Genomic DNA, 27,776 nt, shown 5'->3' with positions numbered 1-27,776 from the left:
GTTCGGCGAGTCCGTTTGACAGAAATCGGAGACAAAAACGCCTGCAAAGGTAACCCCCCAGTCTCTTGGTTTGACAATTTTTGAACACCCGGTTAGGTTTTCACCTCCTACCCCACGTGCAATATGCGCTCATGGCGAGCGAGATTACTACCGCAACATAGCGAACATCATCGAAGTCGAAAACTCACCTTTCTCCATCACACTAGCGATAAGCACGCTAGGAACTATCTGGGAGCTGCTTGAATGAGTTTTCTGGCGCGTGGGAACTTTGTGCAACTCTACCAGGTCTATTATTCCTGTGTAATTATGTCCAGCTCACCAAAGGAAACTATGATGCCTGAGAAAGCCGATGGGAGGGAAGAGGAGGAGACCAATTTAACCAACCGAAAAGCGGAGGACGTCCCCAGATGCCCATTCTCAGGTAGGAGGCATAGTTTTGTGGCGCAGTGACGTTTCTCTCTACAGGCCTCGCTGCTACTGATGGTGCTAAATGCCCCTTCAGCGATATGACTGGCGACTTGCCGACTCTCCCTAGTGATAGTAGCAAGGGAGATAGTCTTATGTAATATAATAGGGAAAATTGGACAGGAACACGATTAATTGAGAAACTACTTGAACATCTGTGAAATAGTTAAATCACTTCATCAGTCAACTTTTACGAAATGCATTCGAGTTGATTTATTTTTCATAGTGCGTTTCTTACTTCCCGATTCTCGTTGATTGAACTGCTCTGCATCTGCACTACTCATATGTCGATTCTCACAATTCTGTATTCGTTGATAACATAGGTTTATTATAATTTCGTATTATTCTCACTAGAGGATAATCAGCGTGATTCACTCGACAGCTGTGATATTTCGCTTAGCTCACCCCAGCCAAGAGCATACGATTTCGGGTAGATGTGTTGAAAAATCCAACATGAATTTTCCGGAAATTTCTCAGAATTTCCACATTTTCATGGAGTACTCGAGTATTTTTCCTCTACTAGGTGGATGCTCTGTCCGGCTCACTGGTCTCCCACCATTCTCGCAGCGATTGCTATCACTGGTGCGCTGTGCGCAGTGGGTCTGATCTCAATGAGGTATCGAGCGTAGAAGTATTCAATCTGTATAAAACAACTGATCTGCTGAATATCTCTTGAGGTTTTGCGTTATACATTGCGCGGCGATTGTTTCCAGTCAGTTTTAATGGCTGTTGATTTTTCACACAAACGTCGTCAGCAGTCGGGAGGGGAGGAGGAGGCGACCACAGAGCGTGACGGTTTGCTCAAAGTCTCCAGAAAGTAGTTCTGGGGAAAATGTAAAACGTATTATTATAAACGCTTTGTGTGTCTAGGGAGTTTACTTCTGACATTTTGTGGTATTAGAAATGGACGTTATAGTCATTGGCTATTTTCTGATGATTAGGCTAGAGGAAGGGAATCAGAAGTTGGAGGATGCTAAAAGGACAGTATTGGAGACTGAAGATGTGGCCTTGGGAGTCATGCGAGATTTAACGTGGGGATGTGGTGTAGTGGTAGAAGTATATGCTTTCTATCGTGTGGTCGCGAGTTCTAATCCTTCTAGTGATGTTTTGCCAGGGACCAACGAGAGGTCATCAATCAGACGAGAGAGCATTTTAGTGATCTCGACGAGCAACTGACTCTGGCCCGACGAGCCATCCAAAGCATTACACGAAGGGTGATGCTCAACAGGGCTGTTCTACTAGCAGTGTGTTTGGTTCTCCTCACTGCTGTGTTTTATACAATTCATAGGAAACTCATGGACAGAGCATCGCTATCCAATATAACATGATTATGATGATGCTACTACTTGCTGACTTGTTCCTTGTGTTATGAGCATCTGTACTGTGTTATTTGCAGAGTGTTTAGAGAAGCAGTTGGTCGTTTCTCAAGAATGTGTATCAGAAGAAGCTTGTGGAACAATTTAATGTTTTGCGGAAATTTCCAATAATTTACCTACTTTTTCCAAAAAATTCTAATTTTTTTTATTCTTTACCAACTGTTGTTGATTAATCAACCTGAGTAGCTGATCGTTTTGATGGTCTCCTGTTGCGAACACACCACTGTCTGCCTCGTTGAGCATATGAAAGAATTTCGTGGCGCGTGACGGTGACTAGATGTAGATAGTATGATGTTGTTGATATTCGACACCCGGCGCCCTCATCAGAGTTGTTCCCATTCCTCTTCCTTTTCCTTGTTTATAAAGCATCCTCGTCATCATCATCATCGATGCCGACTGTATCAATACAGTTACGGGAAGGATCAGAGCCGTCATCATCATCAGATATCCAACAACAACAGCAGCAGCAGGAGGAAGTCACTTTCAGAGCTCCTACTAATGTAATAATAATTAGGAATAGTAATAATCGTAATAATACGGAATAACTATTCTCGCTTGAGTTCATGTTGGTGGTATTCTTTGGAGGAAAACTTCTTTCTTTCTTTGAGAAGTTTTTTTGTGATTTTCTCGTATTATAGAATTCGAGATTTCGAGCTGAGTGGTGGGGGATGGGTATCTTTGCGCACAGCGAAGGTTTTTTTTATTACGCAGGTTTTAAATTCACAGCTCGATCGTCTTTGGAGTATGCTGACTGAGCATAACGGACAGCTTGCTGATGTATGGATCTATACTGTAGAATATGTGGGCGCGCGGGCGAGCGTACTGCCGGCACATAAGTAGTATGCGAGAGGTCTCGGGTTCGATCCTTGCAGGTGTCGTTTTTAGGTGTATTTTAGCTGCCGGGTGCCCTGCTTTAATTAAGAAGATAGATCCTAGACGAACCAGTAGTTGCACTACTGCTGATTCCAGTTCTGAAGATTTTGGAGAAACGAAGAAAGTAAATTCGGACGAATCAGCAGAAGTGCGTCGATTGGATTTTACGGACGTTGCTCCGACTTGGGCTGTATCGTGCTTGTTGAGGTAGAAAGTGGTAGTTGGCGGAGCGAAGCGATTCATGTTTGGCATTTTAGGTATATATATGGTCAGCCTGTACATGTTGAACCGGAGAGGTTGAGCGTGTTGTATATGCTTGCTAAGGAAATGCGGTGTGGAGGGTTGGAGGAAATATGCAAACAGAAAATTATTGATTTTCGGGAAAAATTAGTAAGGAGGGAAAAATTTCCCATATTTTTTTGTGAAAAGGAAAAATTTGTGCTCAACTTGGTGTGATGAGCGAACTTTTCTGCGGAAATTTTCTATCTTTTTTTCGTATTTTTAGGAGAAGTTTGACAGCGGAGGAGAAGCGCTAGGGGTCGGAAAGCGGCAGAGATCGCCTGAATCCGACAGCAGTACTAACAACCACATTTGCACGCGTGCGCAATGTAGTATTTTATATTTAGGCGTTGAGCCAGAGTTGGCTGAGAGCTCCGTAAAAGCGTCAACTTCATCGCAATTCTGTAGTGGGGGAATTTCTAAGGTTGATGAAAGCACGAGGGTACGGGGTTGGAAAATATGCGGGAAATTTTTTTGTGAAATTTTGGGGAAAATTTGTTTTTGTGGTGCGTCGAGTGGCTCGAACGATATGACATAAATTGAAATTTGGTATGTGAAATTCGATGGTGGTTTTCATTCGGCATTTTTCTCATATAGTGGAGTTTCACAACAACCCGTTTCACGTGAAGTGGCGTCGTAAAACTCGGTGAAAAACTAGGCGATATTCGCGGTGATATGCAGTAGTCGTGAAACATGTTTTCAGTGTATCACTAGGGTGAAACGCCAATAATATTTACAATTTGTGAAATATTTTTCGGGAAGTTCTGGGAAAATTATGGGAAATTCCTTCATGTGATATCGTTTGCATACAGTCGAAAAAATCGGAAAAACCATCATCATCGAAAATCTCCAGAATTTTTTTCGATGGCATTTTAATAGAAAGCGTGCTTGGTTCAGGTTGAATCTGTCCAGATCGGCCCGCCCGACGAAGGTCCGCAAATTTGTGGCGCAGTTACGGAAGGAACCGGGATGAAGGCTGATGTGAAAAGCTCGAGTAGTGATAGTTTCCTGGATATGGTAGTGATATTGGGGTTTAGCGGAGCGAAGTTTTTTTGTTTTCAGATCCGAAATTCAGGCTCGTTACCTCAGCTTGATCGAGGGCGAATGATCAGCACTCCTGGAGCTTTCGACAAGAAGTAAATTAGCAAAATTATCGAAATAATATTTATAAGTGTATCAACCATTATTCATATATATCGTATTTATAAAGGGACTGATATCATCTTGATAGATTAAAACGTATATATGTATGATAAAATGTCAATAATGAGATTAGATTATATATATCTGTATTTCATATTACCATTATATATTGGAGTTTCATCCTAGTGATATGAAAAACACGAGTGAAAAACATATTTCACGACTATTGCAAGGCGCAAATATCGCGTTTTTCACGGAGTTTTACGCCACTTTACGTAAAACGGGTGAAACTCCATTAATTTCAGATACGAGTTGATCTCGTCAGAAGATGGTGGCATTTTAGGAGAAGGAATGAACGGTGCAGTTCGGCTGGCTAAGGATAGGATCACGGGAGATCGGGTCGGTGTTACTACACCTTAGGAGTTATGGAAATTCACACACGAAAATTTCCGAGAATTTTCGTATTGTTGCGAAAAATAAAGGAGTTACTGCTAACTTTTTGGGAAAATCTGATGCATTTTTTTTTGGAGTAAAAATCCTTGTAAAATTTTTTTTTGGAAAAGATACGATTCGGCTTCTCGTCGCGTTTCGACTTGTCTATGAGAGTTCTCGTGATTGGATATCATTTTTCGGGAAATTTATTTTTTGGGTTTTATTTTTCCCCCGTAAGTAGATGCTGGTATTTCCAGGGAGAGTCAGGATGTATTGTTGGATTTCTCGCGAAAAATTCTTTGGTATTTTTCGTGTCTACTTGCAACAATGAAAATCACCGGCAATTTTTTCCGCTAGAAAAACGATTTTTTCCTAATTTTCATCATCGTGAAGTGGTGAAATACTCTGTGAAAAAGGCGATATTCGCGGTGATATGCAGTAGTCGTGAAATATATTTTCACTAGTGTTTTTTTCATATCACTATGGTGGTGAAACTCCAGTGATGGTATTCGCCATTTCAGGTAGCGGTTAAATTCCTGAGTCTGCATAACCTGAGCCCCGTCAAAAGGGATATGCTCTACGACGAGATTAATATTTATTTGCCGTTGTCGCATCCCAACATAGTAGGAAAAATGAAAATGGTAAACATGAATCGCTTCGCTCCGCTAATAATAATAGGTGCTTTTGAACGAAGTTTATGAAGAATTAGGAGAGAGAATTATTCTGGTGATGGAAGCTTGTACCGGTGGTGGGCCTATTTTGTATCCAACGTTTTGGGCAGGAAAAATATCTTTTAGGTGAATTATACGAGCGACTCGCCAAATTGAATCGTTACAGTGAGCGCGACGCGGCCAAGATTTTACGGCATATTCTTTACGCTGTGAGCTACCTGCATTCACTGAATATCTGCCATCGCGATATAAAACTGGAGAATTTTGTGTAAGAAAAAAAATTGAAAATTTTTGGAATTTTCGGGATTTTTAGGTACACGGATGATACGGCAGATGCTCGGCTGAAACTGTGCGATTTTGGTTTTGGGACGATTGTGCATCAAAAAGGCGATTGCCCTTTGACGGCTGCTATGGGATCGGTAAAAATTTTGCGAAAATCTTTGCGGGAAAAAATGAAAATTTTATTTTTCTTTGGTTGAGGGTAAATTTTGTTTGGAAAATGGAGAATTTCCCCCCAAGAGGAATTTCTTTTTTCATTACTGCGAGAATTGTGGTATGAACAGGTAAAATATTTTTGCCATGTCAGATTCATTATGTAGCTCCGGAGGTCCTTGAGGGAAGGTATGGCCTCCAATGCGATATGTGGTCGGTCGGGGTTATACTGTATATGCTGCTCAATGGCACACCGCCGTTTGATGGTGCTGATGATGGTGAAATTGTAAAAAAAAATTGGAAAATTTCCGGAAAATTAATATTTTTTCTGAGTAGGCTGAAGCTGTTCGACATGCACCGTTGAAATTGAGCGGATCTAGATGGGACGGTATATCTTGGAGCGCAAAAGATTTAATACGAAAATTGATATGTCGGGATCCGTCGAAAAGATTGACGGCGAGGGAAGCGCTGCAGCACGAATGGTGCGGAAGTAATATCGCGGAGGTTCGATCCGCGGGGGCGACATTTTTAATTGATATTTTTTGGAAACTTGTTGAGATTGTCATTTTCTATGTGGCATGTAACGATTGATATTTTATGAATTTTTAAAATGGATAATCGAGAAAATTCGGGAAAATTTTAATGGAGTTTCACCACCCTAGTGATATGAAAAACACTAGTGAAAAACATATTTTACGGCTACTACAGGGCGCGAATATCGCGTTTTCACCGAGTTTCACGACGCCACTTCACGTAAAACGGGTTGTTGTGAAACTCCAATGTAAATTGCATTATCGCAGTGTGCGCAGTAGTATACCATATTGCAAACTTCAAACGTCTATCAATCAAAGAAGGAATACTTTTCCGGAGATCTGTAATGTTGATGATGTAAATTTGCGCAGCAGTTTATCAGAAAATATAATGGAGTTTCACGGCCACCCTAGTTATATGAAAAACATATTTCACGACTACTGCATATCACCGCGAATATCGCCTAGTTTTTCACCGAGTTTTACGACGCCACTTCACGTAAAACGGGTTGTTGTGAAACAATGATTGGCACTTCGAGGAAAGCAGCAGCATATGAGACTAAAAATTTATACATACTACAGTGGAGTTTCACAACTCGTTTAACGTGAAGTGCAGCAATATTCCATGTGTATGTTTCCGTAACTGATAACACAATGGTTTTTTCCGCGAAGTGAAATATGTTTTTCAATTGTGTTTTCAAAATTACCAGTGAATTTCCAAAATGGACGATTGGGAAAATTCAGAATTTTTTTGGCATTTTTTTCCAGGTACGGATATATTGAAATTGAATACCGCGCCGACTGAAATTGATACGGACATTCTGAGGACGATGCACGCCTTTACGAAATGCTCGGCAATACAACGGGTAACGCATTTTGTATGTTTTTGAAAAATTTTATTTTCGTGGAGGATGGGATTTTTTTTATCAATTTTTTGTGTTTTTGTACATCTTGTGAAGAGGATAACAAAGATTTCTCGAAAAAGTTTTTTTGGAAAAAAATTTGCGTGTCGTGGGTAATTTTGGTGATTAAATTTTACGTAAAGTTCTATTATTATTTACCCACGACGAGAAGTATTAATATTTTTAACTTGTGTGATTTTTGGGATGATGTTGGGACATTAGATTTCGACAAGTGAGTTTTACATGTAAAGTTTGAAAAAAATTCGTGAGGTTTGCATGAAATTTATCATTTTCATTCACCCGCGAGAAAAGGTAGTTTTTGAGTAGGATTAGTTCACTGGAGTTTCACAACCCGTTTTACGTGAAGTGGCGTCGTAAAACTCGGTGAAAAACGCGTAGTCGTGGAATATATGTTTTTTTTTTCACATATCACTAGGGTGGCCGTGAAACTCCAGTGGTTGTCGTGTTCAGGCGGCTCTGGGTTTGATAGCGCAGAAGAGAGGAGATGAGTTTGAAGGGATTGATGAAAATCTGAAGTCGATGGAAGCGGCATTCAGGAGAATGGATACCAATAACGATGGTAAAAATGGGGGGATTTTTTTGGGAAATTTCTGTGAAATTTCCGTGGAGTTTTGACGTACGAAGATTCTGAATCATGTTTATTTGTTGTTAGTTTGTCGGTACCTTTTGTAATGTGAACACGTCATTGGAGTTTTACGTTTTACGTGAAGTGGCGTCGTAAAACTCTGTGAAAAACACTATATTCGCGGTAGTCGTGAAATATATTTTTCATTAGTGTTTTTCATATCACCAGCTACGTGTGAAACTCAATATTTTTGAAGTCTATATGGACGAATCTTAGGTTGCAGCTGATAAGATACGGATTAGGTCCAAAATTTTTGGGTATATTTTTTCTTTATTTCAGGAGTGATAACTCTTGCCGAGTTTGAAGACGCAGTGCGATCGCATGTTGACATGAGCGAACACGAAGCTGAGAAAATATTCGGGGAGATCAGCAGCTCGAGTTCGGCGGTAGGGGGTTTTAATATAAAGGAGTTTCACCGGTTTTACGCCGGTTGGTATAATAGTTTTTGTGAAAAAGACGATGATATGAAGTGGATTGGTAACACTTCGCGAATGTTATCGGACAACACATGAAAAATATGTCCCTTGTTTTACGCGTTTTACGCGAAATGAAATGTGGAATATATTTTCCACTAGTGTTAGTGGAGCTGCATTATTCGCAGTGCGGGTTGGAAGAATCTTTTTCTCTGTGACATGCGTGCGGGGCACGAAGATATTTTTTTTAGGGAACAGAAGCGGAGCGAGTGATTCACTATAGAGACTTCTTGGCAGCAACTGTGTATTCGTTGAGGAATAGGGAAATTGATGGTAGGCCTGATGTGGACCTAATCTGTATCTTGTTGTGGGGAACCTAAGATACGCCTCGTGAATCGAGCGGCGACGGCGAGGTATGGCGGTGGAATTCGGATGATATTCGAAGCGCCTACGAGGCTTTTGATGTTGATAGGAAGGGGTGGGAGAATGTCGCGCGCCACGAAATTGGTGATGAGGTTGAATTGTGTAGATATGTTACTAAAGAAGATCTGTTGAATGTCCTTGGGTGTGGTGGTAGAGAATTGAAGCGAATATTGGAGGCTGCAGGGTTCGATCCGGGCCGAACGCACAGAGTAGATGTCGATGATTTTTCGAGGTAGGCATATACCGCCTTATCATCGCGATGAAATTTCATGATTTTACCAAAAAATCGCATGAAAAAAAATCAAAAATTTTGTTTTGTTTTCTATGATTTTTCTAGTGATTTTTTCATGATTTTTTGATGGTTTTTTTATGAATTTTTCGGATTTTTTTAATGATTTTCATGTTTTTTCTCTTTAGGTTATTGAACTGTTCGATGGGAGGTATTGTGGACTTCCCTCGATTGGACAGCACATCTGAAGCGGAGTTGTTGAAAGACACTAAGGTGACCTATTTTGTATCTTGTGTGCTCAACCATAAGATACGTTTTAGACGGCTGAGCTACTCGAAAGGAATGCGTATCTTGCTGGGCTTGATGAATATGATGAAGGCCTTCTCGTGGCGAATGGTAGTAGTAATGGTGATGATGATGTTGGAAACAAGATTTTTTTCTGCTGTGAATTTTTCGATGGTGAAAGCATTTCATGATGTGGAATTGTGGGGAGAAATTTCGTGGGAAAATTTCCCGAAATTTGCATAATTTTCGTCGAACAGTTTACGTGGTTGACAATATACGCATGTCGTAGGGGTTGGGGCGAAAAAAGTATTGATAGCAATATGCATTCTTGCGGTTGGTTGGGTGTCCTGATATATAATGGAGTTTCGCAACAACCCGTTTTACGTGAAGTGGCGTCGTGAACTCGGGGAAAAACTAGGCGATATTCAACGCGGTGATATGCAGTAGTCGTGAAATATGTTTTTATCATATCACTAGGGTGGCCGTGAAACTCCAATGTTTACCTTTAAGTTTGAGCTCTCCTAGTAATGGTATGTGTAAGTAGAAAATTAGTTTTGGTTTTTTGATTTTACATACTCACGAAGGAGTGTATTATTAGTAGTACCCTATTCAGGAATATGTGCGACTTCTCCTTCTCCTGGTGGTGGTGGTATGATGATGCTACGGCCGAGCCGACGACAGTCTGATGATGATGAAGGGTCTGTGGAGGTAGTAGGGAGGAAGGGAGGGAGGCCTTTTGAAGTGGATCTTTGTTGTTGTATTATTAGACCTTCTTAAGAAGGATGAGGACTTGGCCGTTGTTTTATCCACTTTACCGATCGTACGCATTGCTGCCTGGTTATAGTGATGATGGTTATTGTTATAATTATAATTGCTAGTATTACTCGAAATTTGCTATTTTCCTTACCTGCTATGTTCCTCATATGATACTGTCACCATTTTAGTACAAATCGATCAGCTGGGCGCGCGCTACATGCGTTGTCGATCTCTAGCTGTTTTGATTATTCAGATTGCTGTTTCTGTGTATATTTGTAGTCGGCGGAGCGAAGTGGAAATTATTTACATATTTTCGTACTGGAATAATTAGAGTGGGTCGTTAGGCTGCCCTGAAAATTTCGCGCACGCCGCGGAAATATTCAAATTGGAAATAGTTTTCGTGCGCCGCCGGTGAGCTCAAGCTGTGGCTATTGTTGACTGCTGTTATAATTTGTCACGCGCCACGAAATTATGCTGCACTGCATCGCTATTAAGACCATCGCTAGTCGAGCGAGATTATTGTTGTTGTCGCGTGCTGCTGCTGCTGCTGCATACTACCACTCCTCCGCGAACTGGTGTTTGTAGTTATAAAGAGGCTGTCTGTATTGTTGTATATGATTGACTCCTATCAGAGTTGCAGTGGATAGTAGTTGGTATGAAAGTATTTCACCTTCTCCCAGTAGTGATGGCATCCAATTGAGTTTGTAAATAGTAGCTTTTTATAGAGGTCGAGTAGGGCAGTGCTGCGCTTCCTCCTTATCAGGTGTGTTGTGCTGCTGCTGGGGAAGGGTGCCAGTCGTATCATTCAGTGATGAGTTGCAAGAAGTTTGGTATGAGCCCATCATCCCCATCGTCGCCTCCTGTTGCTGAGGATTCACCAACGGATACGTTGTTGAGAGGATTGAGGATCCACGAAAGGTCTGGAGATATGACGCCAGCAGCAGCGTTGGCGTTCTCCCATATGGAAGAGGAATTGGTGGAGAGAATACCACCAATGGTCGGAGTGTTGAGCGGCGGTGATGGGGATAAGATGAGTAGCAGTTGTCGAGGTGGTGGAGGAGGAGGAGGACAACAGCAGAGAAGGATAACGAGGATACATAGTATTCCATCGGAATCGTAATATTTGGATTTTTTTGGGAAAATTTCGGGAGTTATTGGTGGATTTTGGGAAAATTATGCAAATTTTATGATCATTTTCGTCGTGGTGGTTCTTGCTGAGAAGGTCTGCGAGTAGTACCGCAATATCGTATAAGAATTAGGGAGAGCAAACAAAGTGGTTTGTGTAGTAGGAGTGGAGTTCTTGATATTTTACAAAAGGCTTGGAAAAAGGGATCGATTTGCCATGTGTAGTTGTTTTATGTGGAGAATTTGTGGTTGGAGTGTATAATCGTGCGTAATTAATTCCGATACTCAGATACCATGTTTATCAAGCGCCGATGTTCCACCAATTAGTGTTAAAACCGTTTTATCAGAGGCATCCTATATCGAATGTCGTGATGGGGTTGGTGATGGGAACCTCTACGTAATGATTGTAATATTAGATTTTCATTCACGGAGAGTTCAGATATGCGCGTAGTAGCATCGAGGAAGGGGTGGGTCGCCTCATTCGCGCGCCACACCTTCACAGTGGAGGCTTCATTTTGATACCAAATCCGAAGTTCCATGAGGAGCCGTCGGTTGTCGCGACGATTGCGAGGGATTTGCGGAGTGGACATGGTAATATTTTTTTTATTTTTCGCGGAAATTTTTTTTTCCCCTAAGAATTTAAAGGGATGGTCATTCATCTGAGGTGACGTTGAATTGCGGTCTACAAAAATTGCGAAGCGATGCAAGCATATATTTCTAGTTGGTGATTCCCCGTATGATGATCCGATATTCGAGCTCTGCTGTGAAACTACATAAGTTGGTTTACCGGTGGACTATTCTGAATAGTGGAGATGATGTATATTGCTGAGAAGATATGGGTATGCTCATACCACCAAAATGTATTGACAAAAACAAATAATAATTGTAAAATAAAATCGAACTCGGAGCGATCACAAATATGTCGACCTCCGTTTCGAAGGTGTAGTGTCAATCACTGGGGAAGTGAATTCTCTTGATGATTTCGGAAGATGTTGGGAAAAAGTTACTATTGAGTTTGATACCTACGACGATGAAGTTAGTATGTCCTAAAGTCTCCTCACTGGAAGTTTACATACGAATTTGGGTAGAAGTGTACAGAAAGCTATGAGAATTTGCGCAATTTTCATCCTCGAAATTTCCGCAATAGCAATGATATCATCATAGATTTAAACTTGTTATTATATTATAAGTATAGATAGAGTAAAATCACCCTTTTATATATTATATCTTTTATTAGTTTATTTACATATATACAAATAATCATATTATAATACAAGATATATATTATTTATTAGTAAGCCGCTTATGTATGTAGTTGCTCACATGCATATTTCCCCACCCTGGCATAGTATATAAACATATATGACAGTTATATGAAGTGTTATCCATATTTTGTTGTTGTTGTTGTCAGGTTTTGAATCGGCCTCATTCCGTTTTGTGGTATGGTGGATCCCCGAGGAGTTGTGGCATTTTGTTGAGGAGTGGGTTAATCAAGTTGTCAGTGGAAATGAGGAGGAGGAGGATGAGGAGGGGGGTAGTAGTACTAGTGTCTGCTGGGTCTATGAATTTGAAGTTTTATAAAATCCAACAAGATAAAATCCAACATGATGAAGCCCTAATAATCGTTGAGGGTGATCAGCGAAGTTGACCAATTGTTGGTGTTGCTTTCGTGAGCTCGTGAGACGGTACTACTTAAAATGATATGTTGTGGCTGTTATTGCAGGGAAAGTGACTCGTTTGTAGTTTCATTGGAATTCTACTTTTCATGTATTACATATCACGTGTAATATTGATAATGCGTGTTTTACGCGTTATTCACTGCTCGCACACGTTTTTTGCGAATGTAAAGCAAGTTTTTCACTAGAGTTTTCCCTATCACTAGGGTGAAATCCCATTCACTACTGTTCCCCGATGCCTGTTGTAATTTCATGGTGCGGTGCGGTAATGCTGTTTTGTTTCTGTAGATACGAGGGGATGTGATTCGACACGTCATCATCATCATCCTTATCATTCGGGAGGTTACGAGGTTCGATTCCTGGCAAGGGGAGTTTTCATGTAATTTTTGTCTTAGTTTGGCGGCGGCGGCGGCGGCGTTCAAGTTAGTACAGTAGAAGACCTCCACACGCCGATTGGGTCTCCCGGAGATTTCCGGTTCAGTGATGTTCCCAAGTCGAGCGAAGGAGAAGGAGGAGGAGGGTAGTGATTTGGTGGAGGAGTGCTTTCCTCAACTACTGAGCTCGTGAACTTCTCCACAGACGATTTAGGCGGGTAGAAATACACAAAAAATTATGGTAATTTCCCGAAATTTCCTCAGAATTTTAATTTTGTCACCAACACATGCAGTTGACCATGTGCATGTATTCCCCCCACGCTGTTAACATTAGTAGTAGTGTCTGAGTACTATCAACAACTGATGTAGTGCGTACGAGCTCGGAGGCTTTGCTGAGTGATATTATAAGAAGAAAGAGCTTGGGAAGAGGTTTTAATTGACGATTCAGACAAGCTTTTTTCAAAGTGAATAAATAACTCGCCTCCGATGGGAGTTACCTTCTGGGGTGATTCGAAAGGATGGCAGGTACCTACACACGTATCGAGATCTAGATTCTATCAAGCATGTGGGAATGTTACATCATATGCTGGATGAGTGCCATCACTTTTTGATGTCCCTTCTTGGGGATGAATTTGTTAGCGGAGCGAAGCTAAGTATGGGTTTCCATTATCCTGTCAGAACACAGTACTCAACACTGCATATGCAGGTAATAGTCATTGCTGCTGTTGTGATTGGGGACAGAGTTTGTGATACACGCATGCGTTAGAGCTGTCCGGTAGAGCTGGTAATGGTTGATAGTGTGGATGGTGGTGGGAGTTTACGTTTGTTAATAATATTTGGAATTGATTGAAAGTGGCTATGTATAGAATCGAACTTGGGTTGTGCGATTGGAAGCTGGCCGTTCTATCCATTATACTAAAAGGGATGTTGTTGTTGTTGATCAGATTAGAGTTAATTCTGGAGATGTAGTGAGTCGTGATGGTCGAGGAGTTGCAGCTCAACACGTCTTGGCGGTTTTGGAGCGGGACCCGATGCACTACGCTCGAGATGATAAGCCACTCAGGTTAGTGGGCAGAAGCAGCAGCAGCAGCAGGCGGCGGCGTTTAGGGATACAACACTCCTGGAGGGAGGAAGAGGAGTCTATCCCGACTTTGAATGGGATTTTCCGGAAAATTCATCCTCTGATTATGGTTTTGTGATTTGTATATTATATAGTGGATATTGTCTCCTTTTTCTTGGAATGGGCGATATAAGGTTCTCATTTTTGTTCGCGCCTTTATGGCATCGGTTGGCAGTGTATGATATCATCATGTTGAGGTCTAGGGATGTATACCTTGTCCATTGGTTAGATATGAAGTGACGGAGAATATCAAAATGAATCTCCTAGCTGCAGCGGAATTGGACTCGACTGGTGATGTGAGGGAGGAGCGGTCAGGAGGGGAGAATCGACGACACCGAGGTTACTGGTTCAACTGCATCGGATTGGGACAGTAAGATGACGTGAATAATCGTCCGTGAAATAGTCCTGATAGTCGGATTTTCTCCCCGCTGTTTCCCAGGTACGAGCTTCTACTAGGAGGTGCTGAGTGTAATGAGGGCGGCGAGTATGGGTTGGACGGCTCGTCAATTAACATTGACGGAGATTCATCATGGCAACAGCATGAAGAAGATGAGGAAAGGGTATCTGACAGGTAGGCATTGGCCGAATGAGCCTCTTGAAAGCTTCGGAACGGAATTTTCCGGTGAATCAAAAGCTCGCCGAAGTCGCATATCACTGAGAGTTATGTTGGGATTTTATAAAATTTTTCGCGGCCCTTTTCAGGCCAATGTCAACGATTGTCGAGGGTTCGGTTGATAGTCTCGCGGACTCCCTTCACCGAGTGGAACGATGAATATCTTTTTGCTCGAGGGAGGTGACTTTTCATCCCTAATATTTCTGTGAACACTCGTACTGGTTTGCATTTCTGAGCGTTCAGTTTGAGTAGAAAGATTCTGTATAGTTCTGCTTATCATCACTATAACATATTCCTATGTCGGTCTAAAGTTGGCAACATTGATGGTGTTCACGGCTTGCCTGCAGCCAACTGTTAGTCCGTCGATAATACTGTTTTCCATTGAGGCGGCCTCTGTGGTTGCTCTCATGCTGTGTGCAGTAGAATTATAAAGACACTGAAACTTTGAGTCTGGAAGTGTCTGTTCTTAGTCGTTCTATTGCTGTTGTCATCAAGCTTGCTATCGTATACTATGATCTATCATCTCTTGCGTTCGTTGGATTTTGTCAATGGATGATAAGGCCGCAGAATATTCTGAGCGAACTGAACGACCCAGTCGTTTGGAGTCGGAGTTTCAAAGTACATCAATCATTCTGGGCTTGAAAAGACACTTTACAACGTCACGAGCTCAAGTTGGGAGTATATCCGAGTTATTTGAAGGGATATCGATTGCACTGAAGATTCACCAAAACTGTTCATGAAGTACCCACATGGTGATAGATTAACAAAGGTTTATGAATGGTATAGTCCTCTGGCATATCGGCCCCATTCGGAAAATAGATTTCTGAATGGTATAGTCCTCTGGCATATCGGCCCCATTCGGAAAATAGATTTCTGAATGGTATAGTCCTCTGGCATATCGGCCCCATTCGGAAAATAGATTTCTGAATGGTTTAGTCCCCTGGCATATCGGCCCCATTCGAAAAGTAGATCTCTGAACGGTGTAGGGAATCCCGAAACCTCGTTAGAAGTTTGAAGAACACTCTCTCGTTAATGAGTATTTCTTCCAAGAATGTCATGGAAGGGCTTCTTCTTCGGACCGCCGCCCCCCCCGCCCCCGCCGCCAAGTTCGTCATCACCCATCTAGATCCACACATGAGCTCGACATGAGAGGAGAGCAACCTGCAGCCGAGAGGGTTACAGACGACAGGCGACGTGCTAGCTATATGTGGTAGGGATTCATTCAGTGTGAGCAACTGAGAATAGTTATCCTTGCACGATTGATCTTAGTTGCGCTTTTCAACCATCAGCTATGTCTTAACACAGTTCAACTGTCCACACCTGTGATAGTTGGACGCACGTGCAATATGTAAGTAGAGGGATTGGCTTGGAATCCCAACTTTGGATGCTGATGCTGGCGGTGCCAAAAATAATTCACTCCAGGTTTTGATCTCGTTACTTACCTCGCTAGATATCTTTTCTCCCCAGTAGTGGTTGGCACGGCCAACTTGGCCATGAACGATCATAGTGTCTACATTCGGGCTGAATTACTCGCGATGGGCACATCACAACTTGCCCTACAACATCTACACAAACGCTCAGTCTTCGAGGTGCGGCAACCCAGTTGCCAGAGATCATCAGTGTCTGTGTAATAACATAGTAATAATAGCGACACCTCAATGAGCCAACTATACTCGTTCTTGTCTGCTCACTTGAAAAAGCACTACTCGTTTCTTCCACTTAAAAATCCCGCTACTAGGGATCGAACCCGGGACCACCCTCTCCTCACCCGAGATGCAAGTCTGGACCCCTCTACCACTGCCATCATCAGCCTCCTCGTCATCTTCAATTTCAAATCTTCCCTTTATATCCCTACCACTTCATTTCAAAATCCATCCCATCTCCAACCTACCCCATCTCCTTCCTCCTAGCCTCAGCAAGAGCATCTTCAAGCACAGCAATTTGACTTCGCAACGACGCCACGACTGCTCTCAAGGACTCCATCTAAATCACCAACAAATACTCAACAGCAACGACGCATAACAGCGCACATCATATAGTCTCTTCCCGTAACGGTTGCGGCTAAGATTAAGCCGTGCAAAGGATGAGACTCGAGTAAAATCAGTATTGGAGGGACATATATTCGCCTTCCTCAGCTCACCTCAGCAGTTTCCTCCTTTTTTAAAGAGGTTTCCATACGAATTCGGGTACACGTGTACAAGAACTAATAGAAAATTCCCAAGAAATTTCCTCCCAGAATTTTCATATCATCACCAACCTGTGGTCGACCATGTGCATATTTTCCTGCGTAGAGCCGAATCAGATAACATCCATGTTAAAACATAACCCAACCAGCCGACCATGACAGAAATCACCAACATCATATATGGGCGGCGCCGCGCCGCGCCTTTCACAACTTGCGCATGTTCTCTGCAGTGTTGCCCTTTTCCAAGGTTATGGCTGCGTTAAAGCTTACACGCGCGAGGTACCACTACGACGATCTGGGCAGTCGCCTCCAACGGTGATCCTATCTGTCTTAACTTCTTTTTCCCCTATAGTTGATCTACTCGTGAACGGCGCGTGGGAAGTCCAGGCCGCACAAGCTTGTGCGGAATCCTGTTCATTCGTAGCGTTTTACGTGAAGTACGCGAGTTGATCGATGTTGGTAGAGCAGAAGGGACCCCGTAATGAGGGATACTTCTGGGACATCTTCTTACGGTACCATCAGGATGTGATTGGACTTCGAGTTGTAAACATCTACTGAGGACTAACTCATCATCTAATGCCAATGGCAGTGTTGGTTGTTCACCAGTGGCGATTGGCTTGATCAAGAAGATAATACAACGTGACTAAGGGCGGGCCGAATTCCATGAAAAGCGAGTATTTTATAATCCCGAGAGAACTCTCTTCCTCTGTTAGTCTTATCCTCTCTTTTGTGTTGGTGGAGCGACCCCCATCAACCTCATATCCCGTCCCTCTCAGTAAAGCAAATCGTCATGGTCCTGATCCTACCCTTTATTGGTATCTTCGCTCTGCTGGCTACCCAGTCTGATGCTAAGTATCCTCCACCCAACGGCAGGTACTTCAAGCAACTGCCTGACTCTGCAAGTGTGGCAGCCACTTTTAGAGATGCTCCGTCCTCGCCATACACGGTCACCCTGCGAATCACATGTACACAGACTCCGCTCGGATTTCAGACAGTGCCCCTAGACCTTGACTCTGGTAACAATGAATATAACATATCCAATGTGTGGGTCTACCATTCTTTCATGACAGTAGCAGCACAGAAGTGTCCGGACTTGCTGATTTATCATGACCTCCAGCGCTTTTTCTACAATGGTAAAGAGGATACGGTTGAAACAAAAGTGGAGGGCATATCTGTGACTCTGGTGAAGTCTCCAGCGTGAAGGCATGAGATGATCTCATTGAGACCCTCTCTAATGGGCATCACTCACTCAGGATATGTCATTTCTCTACCATCAGTGGTCGCCGACCACTGGTCGGTGTGTAATCCGTTTTTTGGTAATGGTCTACTGTATTATTTGTGGAGTATGATGAAGTGGATGAAGTATGATTCTTAAATATTCTTTCCATGAACAAACAATCGCAATATATCTATGCCTATGATCAGTCCTTTGTCCTCACCGGCATATCGTATCAACATTCTAAGAGTCGTTCTCTTAGTTACCTTCAGGAGGTGAAGGTTCAGGTCTCTCATTGTAAGTTGAAGCTGCACAGCGCTTGCTGTGGGGTCCTTGAGTTGTATGAAATGGGGAGTTAGCTGCGGTGATGATGTAACGCTGATGAGTATGCAAGCCGCATCAGAATCGCAACTCAACGATGAGTAGTATGAGCTAGAGCCAACTCCGACCGGTCAGCAGCCAATGATTGTTGTGACACGACAATGGCTGACCTGATCGTAAGGACGCTAAGATCCGTTAAAATCTTATTATTAAGTTCAGAGCCAGGAGATCGCCATTAGAGCACCTCAGCCCAAAGTCATTTATGCATCACACTACATCCGATTGTGCATCCCCGCACTGTAAGGGATCACCTTCGATAATGATGTGATGTGGCTTTCCTAACATTTAGACTCTCTTTCCCATTATTCCACAAACCGTTTAATAGTTGCCTCTCGTGTACCTCACCCTCAACGCAGCTTTCCATCATACAGTTTAATGAGCGTCACAATAGGCTATGCCTATCAAGCATGTTAGAGGAGTCACACGCTGAGGATGATAGCAGTGATTCACCAGCAGTGAATTCAAAATTATCTCCTTCGACGTCAGCGTTCGATTGCTTCATGGCGGCGAACCGATGATCATGCATTGGAAATTCCAATTTGGAATGAACAGACTCTCGAATGATCATAATCTAGCAATTGGAGTAAAGTTCCTAACGTTCTTACGCCTTATCCTGGCCTACAGTAAGGAGTCTTGTGAAACAACTTTGACCTAAGAATGCGTCCTTACCGGTAAAATTGCTCAGACAAGGCACCCTATGAAATAGACCCCTGAAGATGTGTTCGTTTCCACTATGACTCAACCCATCAATGCATTGACCCTCAACATTAATACGCGACCCCACCATGCATCTCTCACTGTGAATCACCATTAATGAGATGCCCCAGCTTGGCATACAACTTCTCGAGCTCCTGCGTTGCACCTGGAAGTCTATAATTTACATAATCTACACAAACGCTCAGTCTTCGAGTTTCCGGATTGTATCACCACAGTAACGATCCCACCTTCCAGAGCCACATCCTCTTTCCTCTCGCTCTTGTCTATGTTGTCGATCAGCACCGCCGGATTCACTCTACCTGAAACTCCTATCGTATTACACTACGTTGCATCGATGACCGACCTTCATTTCCTTCCTCCTGTACAAGCGACGATGTAGCAGTGCTTATATCGTCAACATCCATCATGCCAGGCTCGACCAAATGCAGCTGAACGGCTATTAATGGCTTCTTATGTTCGTGTTGAGATCTCCTTTGTAAGAACGATTTGGGCTGGTCTGAGAGGACACGAGTGAAGTTGATATCCCAACACTACGTGATGATCACCTTTCTGAATCACCTGTGGCTTGGTCATGCTCGGGTGTCTGAAAGAATGATCTCTGCTGCCAAGCCGTTAATGGACCATCAAGGCAATCCTAGCATTCATCGAACCATAATAGACTTACCCGATCCCTGTCACCAGTACTATGCAAACAAACTGGACGAATGATGTGCGGAAGATTTGGAACATAGTGTTATCAAAGTAATAGCTGATGAGAAAAGATTTCAGAAGAGGCTTTACTACTACAACAACAACTACAGTGAATTATACAATACTGCAGTATTAGTCTGTCATCATGATCATTATTCTGTTAACATCCCATACATTAGGAGAAATAACTCGAGACTCGGAAGTCCATGTTTCTCTCGCGAGGGTGTATTTCACTATGGATGCTCACTTGCAGTAACACTGTGTTTGAATATCATCAGATGATCCCAGCCACTTCAAATTGACGAACCAAATTCCACTGAGCTCGCACAGTTAAGCATGTGAACATCATAACAAAATGGTCAAACCGGACAACGCATAGCAATCATGAATAACTTGGCAACGACCATATCGTCCAAAAGGACCCATCATGCTGTCATCAAATCCCCGTCGCGGAGAGGTTCATGCCCAAGTTCGACATCTGTCTCGTTATAATGCGACGCCAAACCATCGGACGTGCCATCTGAGCTGCGAGTGGAATCGCATTCAGTTCATAGCTCCTCGGTAAGCCTTGACCTGAGGAAACTTCAAACTCCGCAACACGCAGCTCGAATAATTCTCCTCACCGGGGCAACTACTTCCAGGTCGGCTTCTTCCCATCGTTCGTGGCCTTTCTAGTCGCCTCCTGGGAAAATTATCGTTTTACGAAGAGTCAGAATCACAAGGGAGTCTCGAAACTCTGCAAATTAAATTCCTTGTTAACAGCAACATCGTTCGAAATTTCATCCCTAAACACTAGTGTGACTTGAAACGTGAACAATGCCAACCGAGATGACCCCATGGTCGCAAATCAAGTTGCGTCATACTGCTGACCTACACCGTCAGTAGCTCTCATATTAATACATCAGTGTTGGAGTATATGTTTTTCCCTCGGGAGTTTCCTCACCAATAATATAGTTTAACATACGGATTCGGGTCGAAGTGTACAAAAAGCAACAAGAATTTCCATATTGTCGCCAACACAAATAGTCGATCATGTGCATATTTTCCTACACTGATCTCAACCTGGATGCCTCCCATAATAGAAGGTCTAATGGCGTCTCCTATCTACTGCTAAGGTATAACATCCCTTGCTTTCATATTGATTACAGTACGTGTGGTTATTGAGTTACAGTTCATTCCAGTTTGAATGAAATTACTATGGTCGGCCAATACCCACCTAGATGCAGCAGTAGCCAATCGACTGCTCCCTGCAGTCGATCTTCCATTTTTCACATCATCGCACTGCAAAGAGTTCCTCCATAAAATACAAACTGGCTTATACCCACTTTCCTCCCTGCATATGGCGTCTTCAACACGCCTGGTCCCGTCGTTCGACACCACGAAGAATGTATTTCTAAAAGTTCCCAAGTGACCATATCTTCCAAACAACTTAGTTCACCCGCGGGCAAATGCACAGACGAGCACGTATCTCTATTCTGCAATCCGGTACTCGCAGGAGTCATCTTCGGGATCTCTCTGTTTTCACCTTCTCCTCTCCGACTTGCTTTTTCTGAGCTCGTAACTAATCCCAAAATACCATCATTATCGTCGTCATCATCATCCAGTAGAATTACTTCTTCTCATGACAGTACCGCTAGTCTGCGGTCGTACGCCCTCGCGCAAGGCCCCTGAACTTTCTTGATTGGTCCTTTTTTCTCTATTATCAATTCTTCCTCTCGCTCCACTTTGCGCCGTGCCTAAGACCGGCTCTCACCACATGTTGGTGATAGTCAACTATCTCACTTGATAGCAGTGTTCGATCTGATACAGTCGGATATGAAACGTCTTGTTTCGAGGTAGATTGTACAGGAGGGAACCGCACTGTAGACTGAGATCAAAATCGATCACGCGATCGATTTGGCTATCACCACTCACATCAGCAGGTGGTGTGTATTCTTCTGGGAGGAACCCCACTGACTGAGCTTTGTTGTAGAATCGACGAGCTGAAGTTCGTTTGAATTTCCCAATCCTTACGCTCCACTGACGACTCTTACGTGAATACTTATGCGAAGAGGGATACGCATCATCCTGGGAGTTGTTCCCATGTTGTGTGAATGTTATTGCCGATCGAATTGGAATATAAAGTCTTCGACCAGGTCGGAAATCAAGTTCGACTAGAGGGCATACAGATCCTAAGATATCCCGAGGTTATCATGGTAAGATACAAAACATGTCCACACCAGCTTTCATCAGATCAGCATGAAGACTCTTCAAGTTGTTCCTCATACTGGCCTCGACACGCAGCAGTGCTACAAGGGACGTCGCCTAATAATCATTAGTGTTGTTAGAGGAATAGACCAGATACCCATCCTCACCTCCATCACTCTCGACGCTGAACTCATCCCTTTTCCAAACAGAACCTTACTGCCCTCCTTCGACACGTAATCAGGGTACGATGATTCCTACCAAAACTAGGCTATCAAGTTGATAACATCTTGACAGTAGTAGTATCAATGACAACAACGAGTTGATAGCATCAAGTGTACGAGGTCCAAGCATAATAATAGTCTCACCTGTAGCATGGTCACTATCGCAACTACTCTCAACAGTTCGCTACGAACAAGTCCGAAGACCAACTCTCTCACTTCCTCAAGTCGCCTTAGTCGATCAAGAACACCTAAAAAGGACCCTACCACATCATCCAAACACGAACCATCAACCTAATACTTTTAACAAGTCTTGTGAATCTATGAACTCTCGTCGTGCCATCACCGTAACCATACGGAGGTTTCCTTGCAGCATTCAGAACATCCATATACCCCTCCCACACCGTCCTCGCTAACAGGTCCAACTCCTACATGATGCACTACTACATGATGAGGAATCATATATATTCAACTACTATTAATTATCTATATGATAGTTTGTATTATCGACATTTGTCGAGCCCATGGTAAAAGGCAGTACGAAAATCATCCAGAATGGATCTTCCGATCATCACTGCAGTTGATCTAATGTGTATATACATCTAAGATTAATATTTACTATAACTTGTATCATATCATCCACTACATCTGTTTACCTATTTTCTTGGAATGCCACCCTGGCGAAAATTATAGCACGTATATGTTTCCGCGACCAATAACACAATTATTCTCCACCAAGTGAAAAGTGAAATATGTTCCCACAAGCCTTTTCCATATCATGAGTAAAACTTCATTATTTTTTATCATCTATCAATACATGATTTTATTATTCCTTCAAAAATCATTGTATTCACCATTAATATTATTCAATTACAATTACTCCCCGCTTACATCGAGTTCGATCTTAAAACCATCAACCGGATCATCCGGTTCGCTTCGAGGGGTCCAAGCCATGAAGAAACCAGCGTTATCAGATATACCGGAGGGGAAAATGCCGCCACCAGGGATCGAACCTGGGACCACCCTCTCCTCACCCGAAATGCAAGTTTGGACACCTCTACCACTGCCATCATCAGCCTCCTCGTCATCTTCAATTTCAAATCTTCCCTTTATATCCCTACCACTTCATTTCCAAATCCATCCCATCTCCAACCTACCCCATCTCCTTCCTCCTAGCCTCAGCAAGAGCATCTTCGAGCACAGCAATTTGACTTCGCAACGACGCCACGACTGCTCTCAAGGACTCCATCTAAATCATCAACAAATACTCAACACAGATGGAGGCAAATTGTAATGATTGCGTAATGAGACTGTGTCTCATTTTGTGTATTTATATACCCAATATCCCACCGAAAACTAGCGCTGCTCTATTATGAAATTAAATTGGAGACTTACGGGTGTGGTAAAATATGCACATCGTCAACCCAGATGTGGTATAAGCCTTATTTCCAATGTTGTGTCAAAACAGTATGAATGCTAAGTTGGAGGAGTAGATGAGAAACGGTGGAAAAGTTGGGCAAACCAGCGGATGATGATGACCCTGACAGGAATCACCTCAGTCTGCATTATCTTCTCTCTCCTCAACGCCTTAGCTCGCGCTTCTGAAAACCACACCGCGTAAAACACTACAGCACTCCGGAGAGAACAATACTAGAGAAAACAATAAGGATTCCAAGTATTAGCATCAGCATCACATTTTGCCATAACCTAGGGTAGTGGTAACTAGAATGGAGGGGTCAGCGAGCTTCCTCAGAGACTTCTCATCTAACAGGTCCAGGAGCTTAGCCTCGTTCTGAGCCACCTCTTGCAGGAACTCCTCAAGAAAAAGAAAACGATTCTTTAATGGTTTCTCGGATGATACACCATGTGTTAGACTGTGGTCCTCGTCAGATTTGACGCGCATGTAGAGTTGTGTTGGTTGAAAAAGGTAGTTCGTAAAAAAGCCGAACTTACGGCTATCACCCGTCACGTGACGTGGTGACGTGACGTACAGTATTTATGGAGCGTCTCTTGCGTGGGTCACGAAGCGGCTGTCACGCCGCAGGAAGCGGGCACAGCTCGCTCAATACTGGTTGTATGAAACAGCTCGCAGCCTCAGGCTGAAATGGATAAGATAAGAAGCCTTATTATCTAATATGACTATCCTCAGTATTGTTGAGTCAATCAGTGCGGGTGTTACTACTAACAGGAATCTCGTTCATTAGTAGCGTTTCACGTGAAATACGCGAGTTGATCGATGTTGGTCGAGCAGAAGGATCCCGTGATGAGGGAGACTTCTGGGATTTTTTCTTACGGTACTATCAGGATGTGGTTGGACTTCGAGTTGTCGACATCTTCTGAGGAATAACTCACCATCTAGCATCAATGTCAGTGTCGGTTGTTCACCAATGGCGATTGGCTTGATCAAGGAAATGCTACAACATGACTAAGGACGGGCCAAATTCTATGAATAGCGAGTATTCTGTAATCACGAGAGAACTTTCTTCCTCTGTTAGTCTTATCTTCTCTTTTGTGTTGGTGGAGCGACCCCCATCGACCTCATATCCCGTCCCCTTCAGTAAACCAAATCGTCATGGTCCTGATCCTACCCTATATTGGTATCTTCGCTCTGCTGGCTACCCAGTCTGATGCTAAGTATCCTCCACCCAACGGCAGGTACTTCAAGCAACTGCCGGACTCTGCAACTGTGGCAGCAACTTTTGAAGATGATCCGTCCTTGACATACACGGTCACCCTGCGAATCACATGTACACAGACTCCGCTCGGAGCTGAGTCACGGCCCCTAGCCCTCGAGTCTTCTAACTATGAATATAGAATAGCCCGACTCGATATGGGGGTCTTCTATGCATTCTGCATAAGAGCAGCAGAGAAGTGCCCGAACTTGTTGACTGAGCAAGACCTCGAGCGCTTCGTCTACCATGGCAAAGAGGATACGGTTGAAGCAAAAGTGAAGGGCAAATTTGTGACTCTGGTGAAGTCTCCAGCGTGAAGGCATGAGATCCCTTCCGAGTGGACATCACTCATTCAAAATATGTCATTTTTCTACCATCAGCGATTGGTGGGTAATCCGATTCTTAATAATGGTCTACTGTATTATTTGTGGAGTATGATGAGGTGGATGAAGTATGATTCTTAAATATTCTTTCCATGAAAAAACAAGAGCAATCTATCTATGTCTATGATCAGTCCTTTGTCCTCATCGGCATATCGTATCAACATTCTAAGAGTCGTTCTCTCCGTTACCTTCAGGAGGTGAGGGTTCAGGTCTCTCATTGTAAGTTGAAGCTGCACAGCGCCTGCTGTGGGGTCCTTGAGTTGTATGAAATGGGGAGTTAGCTGCGGTGATGATGTAACGCTGATGAGTATGCAAGCCGCCTAAGAATCGCAATTCAACGATGAGTAATATGAGTCTGAGTGCCAATTCATACCGTCGGTATGATACCGATTAGCGCGGCTGATTCCTCATTATTGTTGTGACACGACAATGACTGAGCTGCCGATCATAAGGACATTACGATACATGGGAAGCTTATTATTAACGATATGTTCAGAGTCAGGAGAGGTACTTTAGAGCACCTCAGCCCAAGCTCATCTATGCATCACACTACATTCGATTGTGCATCCCCGCACTGTAAGGGATCACCTTCGATGATGATGATGTGATGTGGCTTTCCTAACATTTTGACTCTCTTACCCATTATCCCACAAACCGTTTAATAGTTGCCACTCGTGTACCTCACCTTCAACGCAGCTTCCCATCATACCGTTTAGTGAACGTCACAATAGGCTATGCCTATCAAGCATGTTAGAGGAGTCACACGCTGAGGATGATAGCAGTGATTCACCAGCAGTGAATTCAAAATTATCTCCTTCGACGTCAGCGTTCGATTGCTTTACGCATTGGAATGAACATACTCTCGAACAATCATACTCTACCAATTAGCGTAAAGTTCCCAACGTCCTTAGCCCTTATCCTGGCGTACAGTGAAGAGTCTTGTGGAACAACTTCGACCGAATGATGCGTCCTTACCGACCATCCCACAGTCATAATCGGTATGTTTAAGAACCAGTAGAATGCTGAGCTCAAACTAGCGGGAACCTTTTTCTTCGATATCTTTCTGGATGCGGACCATTACCGGATTAACCCTCGGAAACTATATCTGTATTCAGGTGTCATCTGATTCAAACGATGACCACTTCTCTCGATGTCGGCGTTCATTACATTCATATGGCGATTCTGGACAATCGTTGGCTTTCGTGGAACCTATCTTTTCATAATTTATTCAGATCCACCCGTGCCCGTGTGGGTCTCTGGTGGTTCATTCTCCTTGAATAAACTAACAGAAGAATCCGAAACCGGAAGGTCAACGAGTAAGCACCAGAAACCCGGAGGTCCTGGAGTCAACACCCGATACCCGAAAACCCGAAGGCAAATAGGTATGATACGTTCGAAAACCGGCAACTTGAAAATGTAACAGATGTCGGATGTGACAATGAAACTGACAATGTCAAAGGTAAATGCATCATTGATATTTAAATCGTAGTCTATTAATTATAGATGCACCCGCTCCAGAGAGCTTTAGCGATCGGAGATCACTTTATGGGCATTCATGAGTCAGGCATCCATCCTTTCCATTATCAGGATCTATACCAGCGACAGTCTGAACCCACAAGGAGCCAGACTGGCGTTGGCGTCTACCGCGATAGCACTTGCGCCGGCCGGAAGCGGTCACATCTGACTGAACGTAGCCGTAGGAGTGTGATGAGGATTGTGTTAATGGGCGAGCGAACATAAATTAAGATATCATTGATGATTCGTTGTCGTTCATAGTTAGAGCACTGCGACTCATGGCCCATGCACGACTGCCCCCTTGTTAGTTAGAGTTTATTTGCGCCAACTGGCTCATTGGGTTCAAGTGTTACATCATGGCGACACCTTCCGAACTTCGTGTGAACGAGCCCACCGACGGCGATATCCATCAGGCAGCAGGAGAGTGTGACGAAGCACGGGGCCAAGTGCTGGAACAATTTAGACCATCATTCATAGAGTCGGCTGGAGCATTCAATACTCCTAATTCATTAGCCAGTGAATTGAAGAAGGCGAGGATCTATAAGGGCCGAGTTCGTGGCCAGTTGAGGCGCCTTGAAGAACAAGCTGGTAACATCATCATCAACAACGAGGAGGACGAGGCGCTGGTTGCTCAGCTAGGCGAACAAGAAGAACAGCTTCGAAGGGTGCTTGACGAAGCTGGTGCCTACGTCGTCGCGCTCGAAATGAGGTATGACGAGATCAATGAACAAAATTCTCGCCGGATGGCGGGCTCTCGCGTGTTCAACTCGGCCGGGTCAATTAGATCCAGTTATCTGCAGTCGAACATTGGTGCTGAAGAGGATTACCGACCATTACCTCGGGATCGAG

General features: G+C 43.3%; 7 protein-coding genes across 7 annotated transcripts in view; 4 read left to right on the top strand and 3 right to left on the bottom strand.

Annotated features, from left to right (window-relative positions):
* Positions 1-306: 306 nt before the first annotated feature.
* Pmar_PMAR007136 (hypothetical protein) lies at positions 307-566 on the top strand (the record flags this gene model as incomplete). Its single annotated transcript, XM_002781492.1, has 2 exons — positions 307-421; positions 466-566. 2 exons carry the CDS (start codon positions 307-309, stop codon positions 564-566), a joined length of 216 nt encoding a protein of 71 aa, XP_002781538.1.
* A 621-nt stretch (positions 567-1,187) lies between these two features.
* Positions 1,188-10,536, top strand: Pmar_PMAR007135 (calcium-dependent protein kinase, putative; the record flags this gene model as incomplete). The annotated part of the gene is made up of 28 exons (XM_002781491.1): positions 1,188-1,282; positions 1,407-1,496; positions 1,580-1,679; positions 2,252-2,341; positions 2,553-2,677; positions 2,727-2,921; positions 2,972-3,104; positions 3,220-3,289; positions 3,341-3,435; positions 3,891-4,010; positions 4,056-4,129; positions 4,442-4,535; positions 5,090-5,191; positions 5,247-5,316; positions 5,366-5,507; positions 5,553-5,658; positions 5,826-5,957; positions 6,008-6,161; positions 6,970-7,067; positions 7,575-7,683; positions 8,029-8,135; positions 8,414-8,495; positions 8,544-8,640; positions 8,692-8,817; positions 9,003-9,087; positions 9,135-9,210; positions 9,713-9,807; positions 9,867-10,536. The coding sequence occupies 28 exons, from the start codon at positions 1,188-1,190 to the stop codon at positions 9,975-9,977; spliced, it is 2,973 nt and encodes a 990-aa protein (XP_002781537.1). The 3' UTR covers positions 9,978-10,536.
* A 3,734-nt stretch (positions 10,537-14,270) lies between these two features.
* Positions 14,271-15,243, top strand: Pmar_PMAR007134 (hypothetical protein; the record flags this gene model as incomplete). The annotated part of the gene is made up of 4 exons (XM_002781490.1): positions 14,271-14,347; positions 14,380-14,520; positions 14,590-14,721; positions 14,853-15,243. 4 exons carry the CDS (start codon positions 14,271-14,273, stop codon positions 14,920-14,922), a joined length of 420 nt encoding a protein of 139 aa, XP_002781536.1. The 3' UTR covers positions 14,923-15,243.
* A 4,096-nt stretch (positions 15,244-19,339) lies between these two features.
* Positions 19,340-19,991, bottom strand: Pmar_PMAR007133 (hypothetical protein; the record flags this gene model as incomplete). The annotated part of the gene is made up of 5 exons (XM_002781489.1): positions 19,340-19,407; positions 19,490-19,561; positions 19,606-19,758; positions 19,808-19,845; positions 19,927-19,991. The coding sequence occupies 5 exons, from the start codon at positions 19,989-19,991 to the stop codon at positions 19,340-19,342; spliced, it is 396 nt and encodes a 131-aa protein (XP_002781535.1).
* Positions 19,992-22,590: 2,599 nt separating this feature from the next.
* On the bottom strand, positions 22,591-24,260 carry Pmar_PMAR007132 (hypothetical protein; the record flags this gene model as incomplete). Its single annotated transcript, XM_002781488.1, has 6 exons — positions 22,591-22,608; positions 23,249-23,370; positions 23,392-23,474; positions 23,515-23,606; positions 23,912-23,958; positions 24,065-24,260. The coding sequence occupies 6 exons, from the start codon at positions 24,258-24,260 to the stop codon at positions 22,591-22,593; spliced, it is 558 nt and encodes a 185-aa protein (XP_002781534.1).
* A 669-nt stretch (positions 24,261-24,929) lies between these two features.
* On the top strand, positions 24,930-25,346 carry Pmar_PMAR007131 (hypothetical protein; the record flags this gene model as incomplete). Its single annotated transcript, XM_002781487.1, has 1 exon — positions 24,930-25,346. One exon carries the CDS (start codon positions 24,930-24,932, stop codon positions 25,344-25,346), a length of 417 nt encoding a protein of 138 aa, XP_002781533.1.
* A 2,216-nt stretch (positions 25,347-27,562) lies between these two features.
* Positions 27,563-27,776, bottom strand: part of Pmar_PMAR007130 (hypothetical protein) — a gene marked incomplete at both ends in the record, with an annotated part of 607 nt that continues 393 nt past the window's right edge. The window contains one exon of the mRNA XM_002781486.1: positions 27,563-27,612. Coding sequence (XP_002781532.1) covers positions 27,563-27,612 — 50 coding nt within the window. The remainder of the gene's footprint in view (positions 27,613-27,776) is intronic.

This window comes from Perkinsus marinus, assembly GCF_000006405.1.
Source record: "Perkinsus marinus ATCC 50983 genomic scaffold scf_1104296942060, whole genome shotgun sequence".
NCBI lineage: Eukaryota > Perkinsozoa > Perkinsida > Perkinsidae > Perkinsus > Perkinsus marinus.
This window is presented reverse-complemented; position numbering and strand designations above follow the sequence as displayed.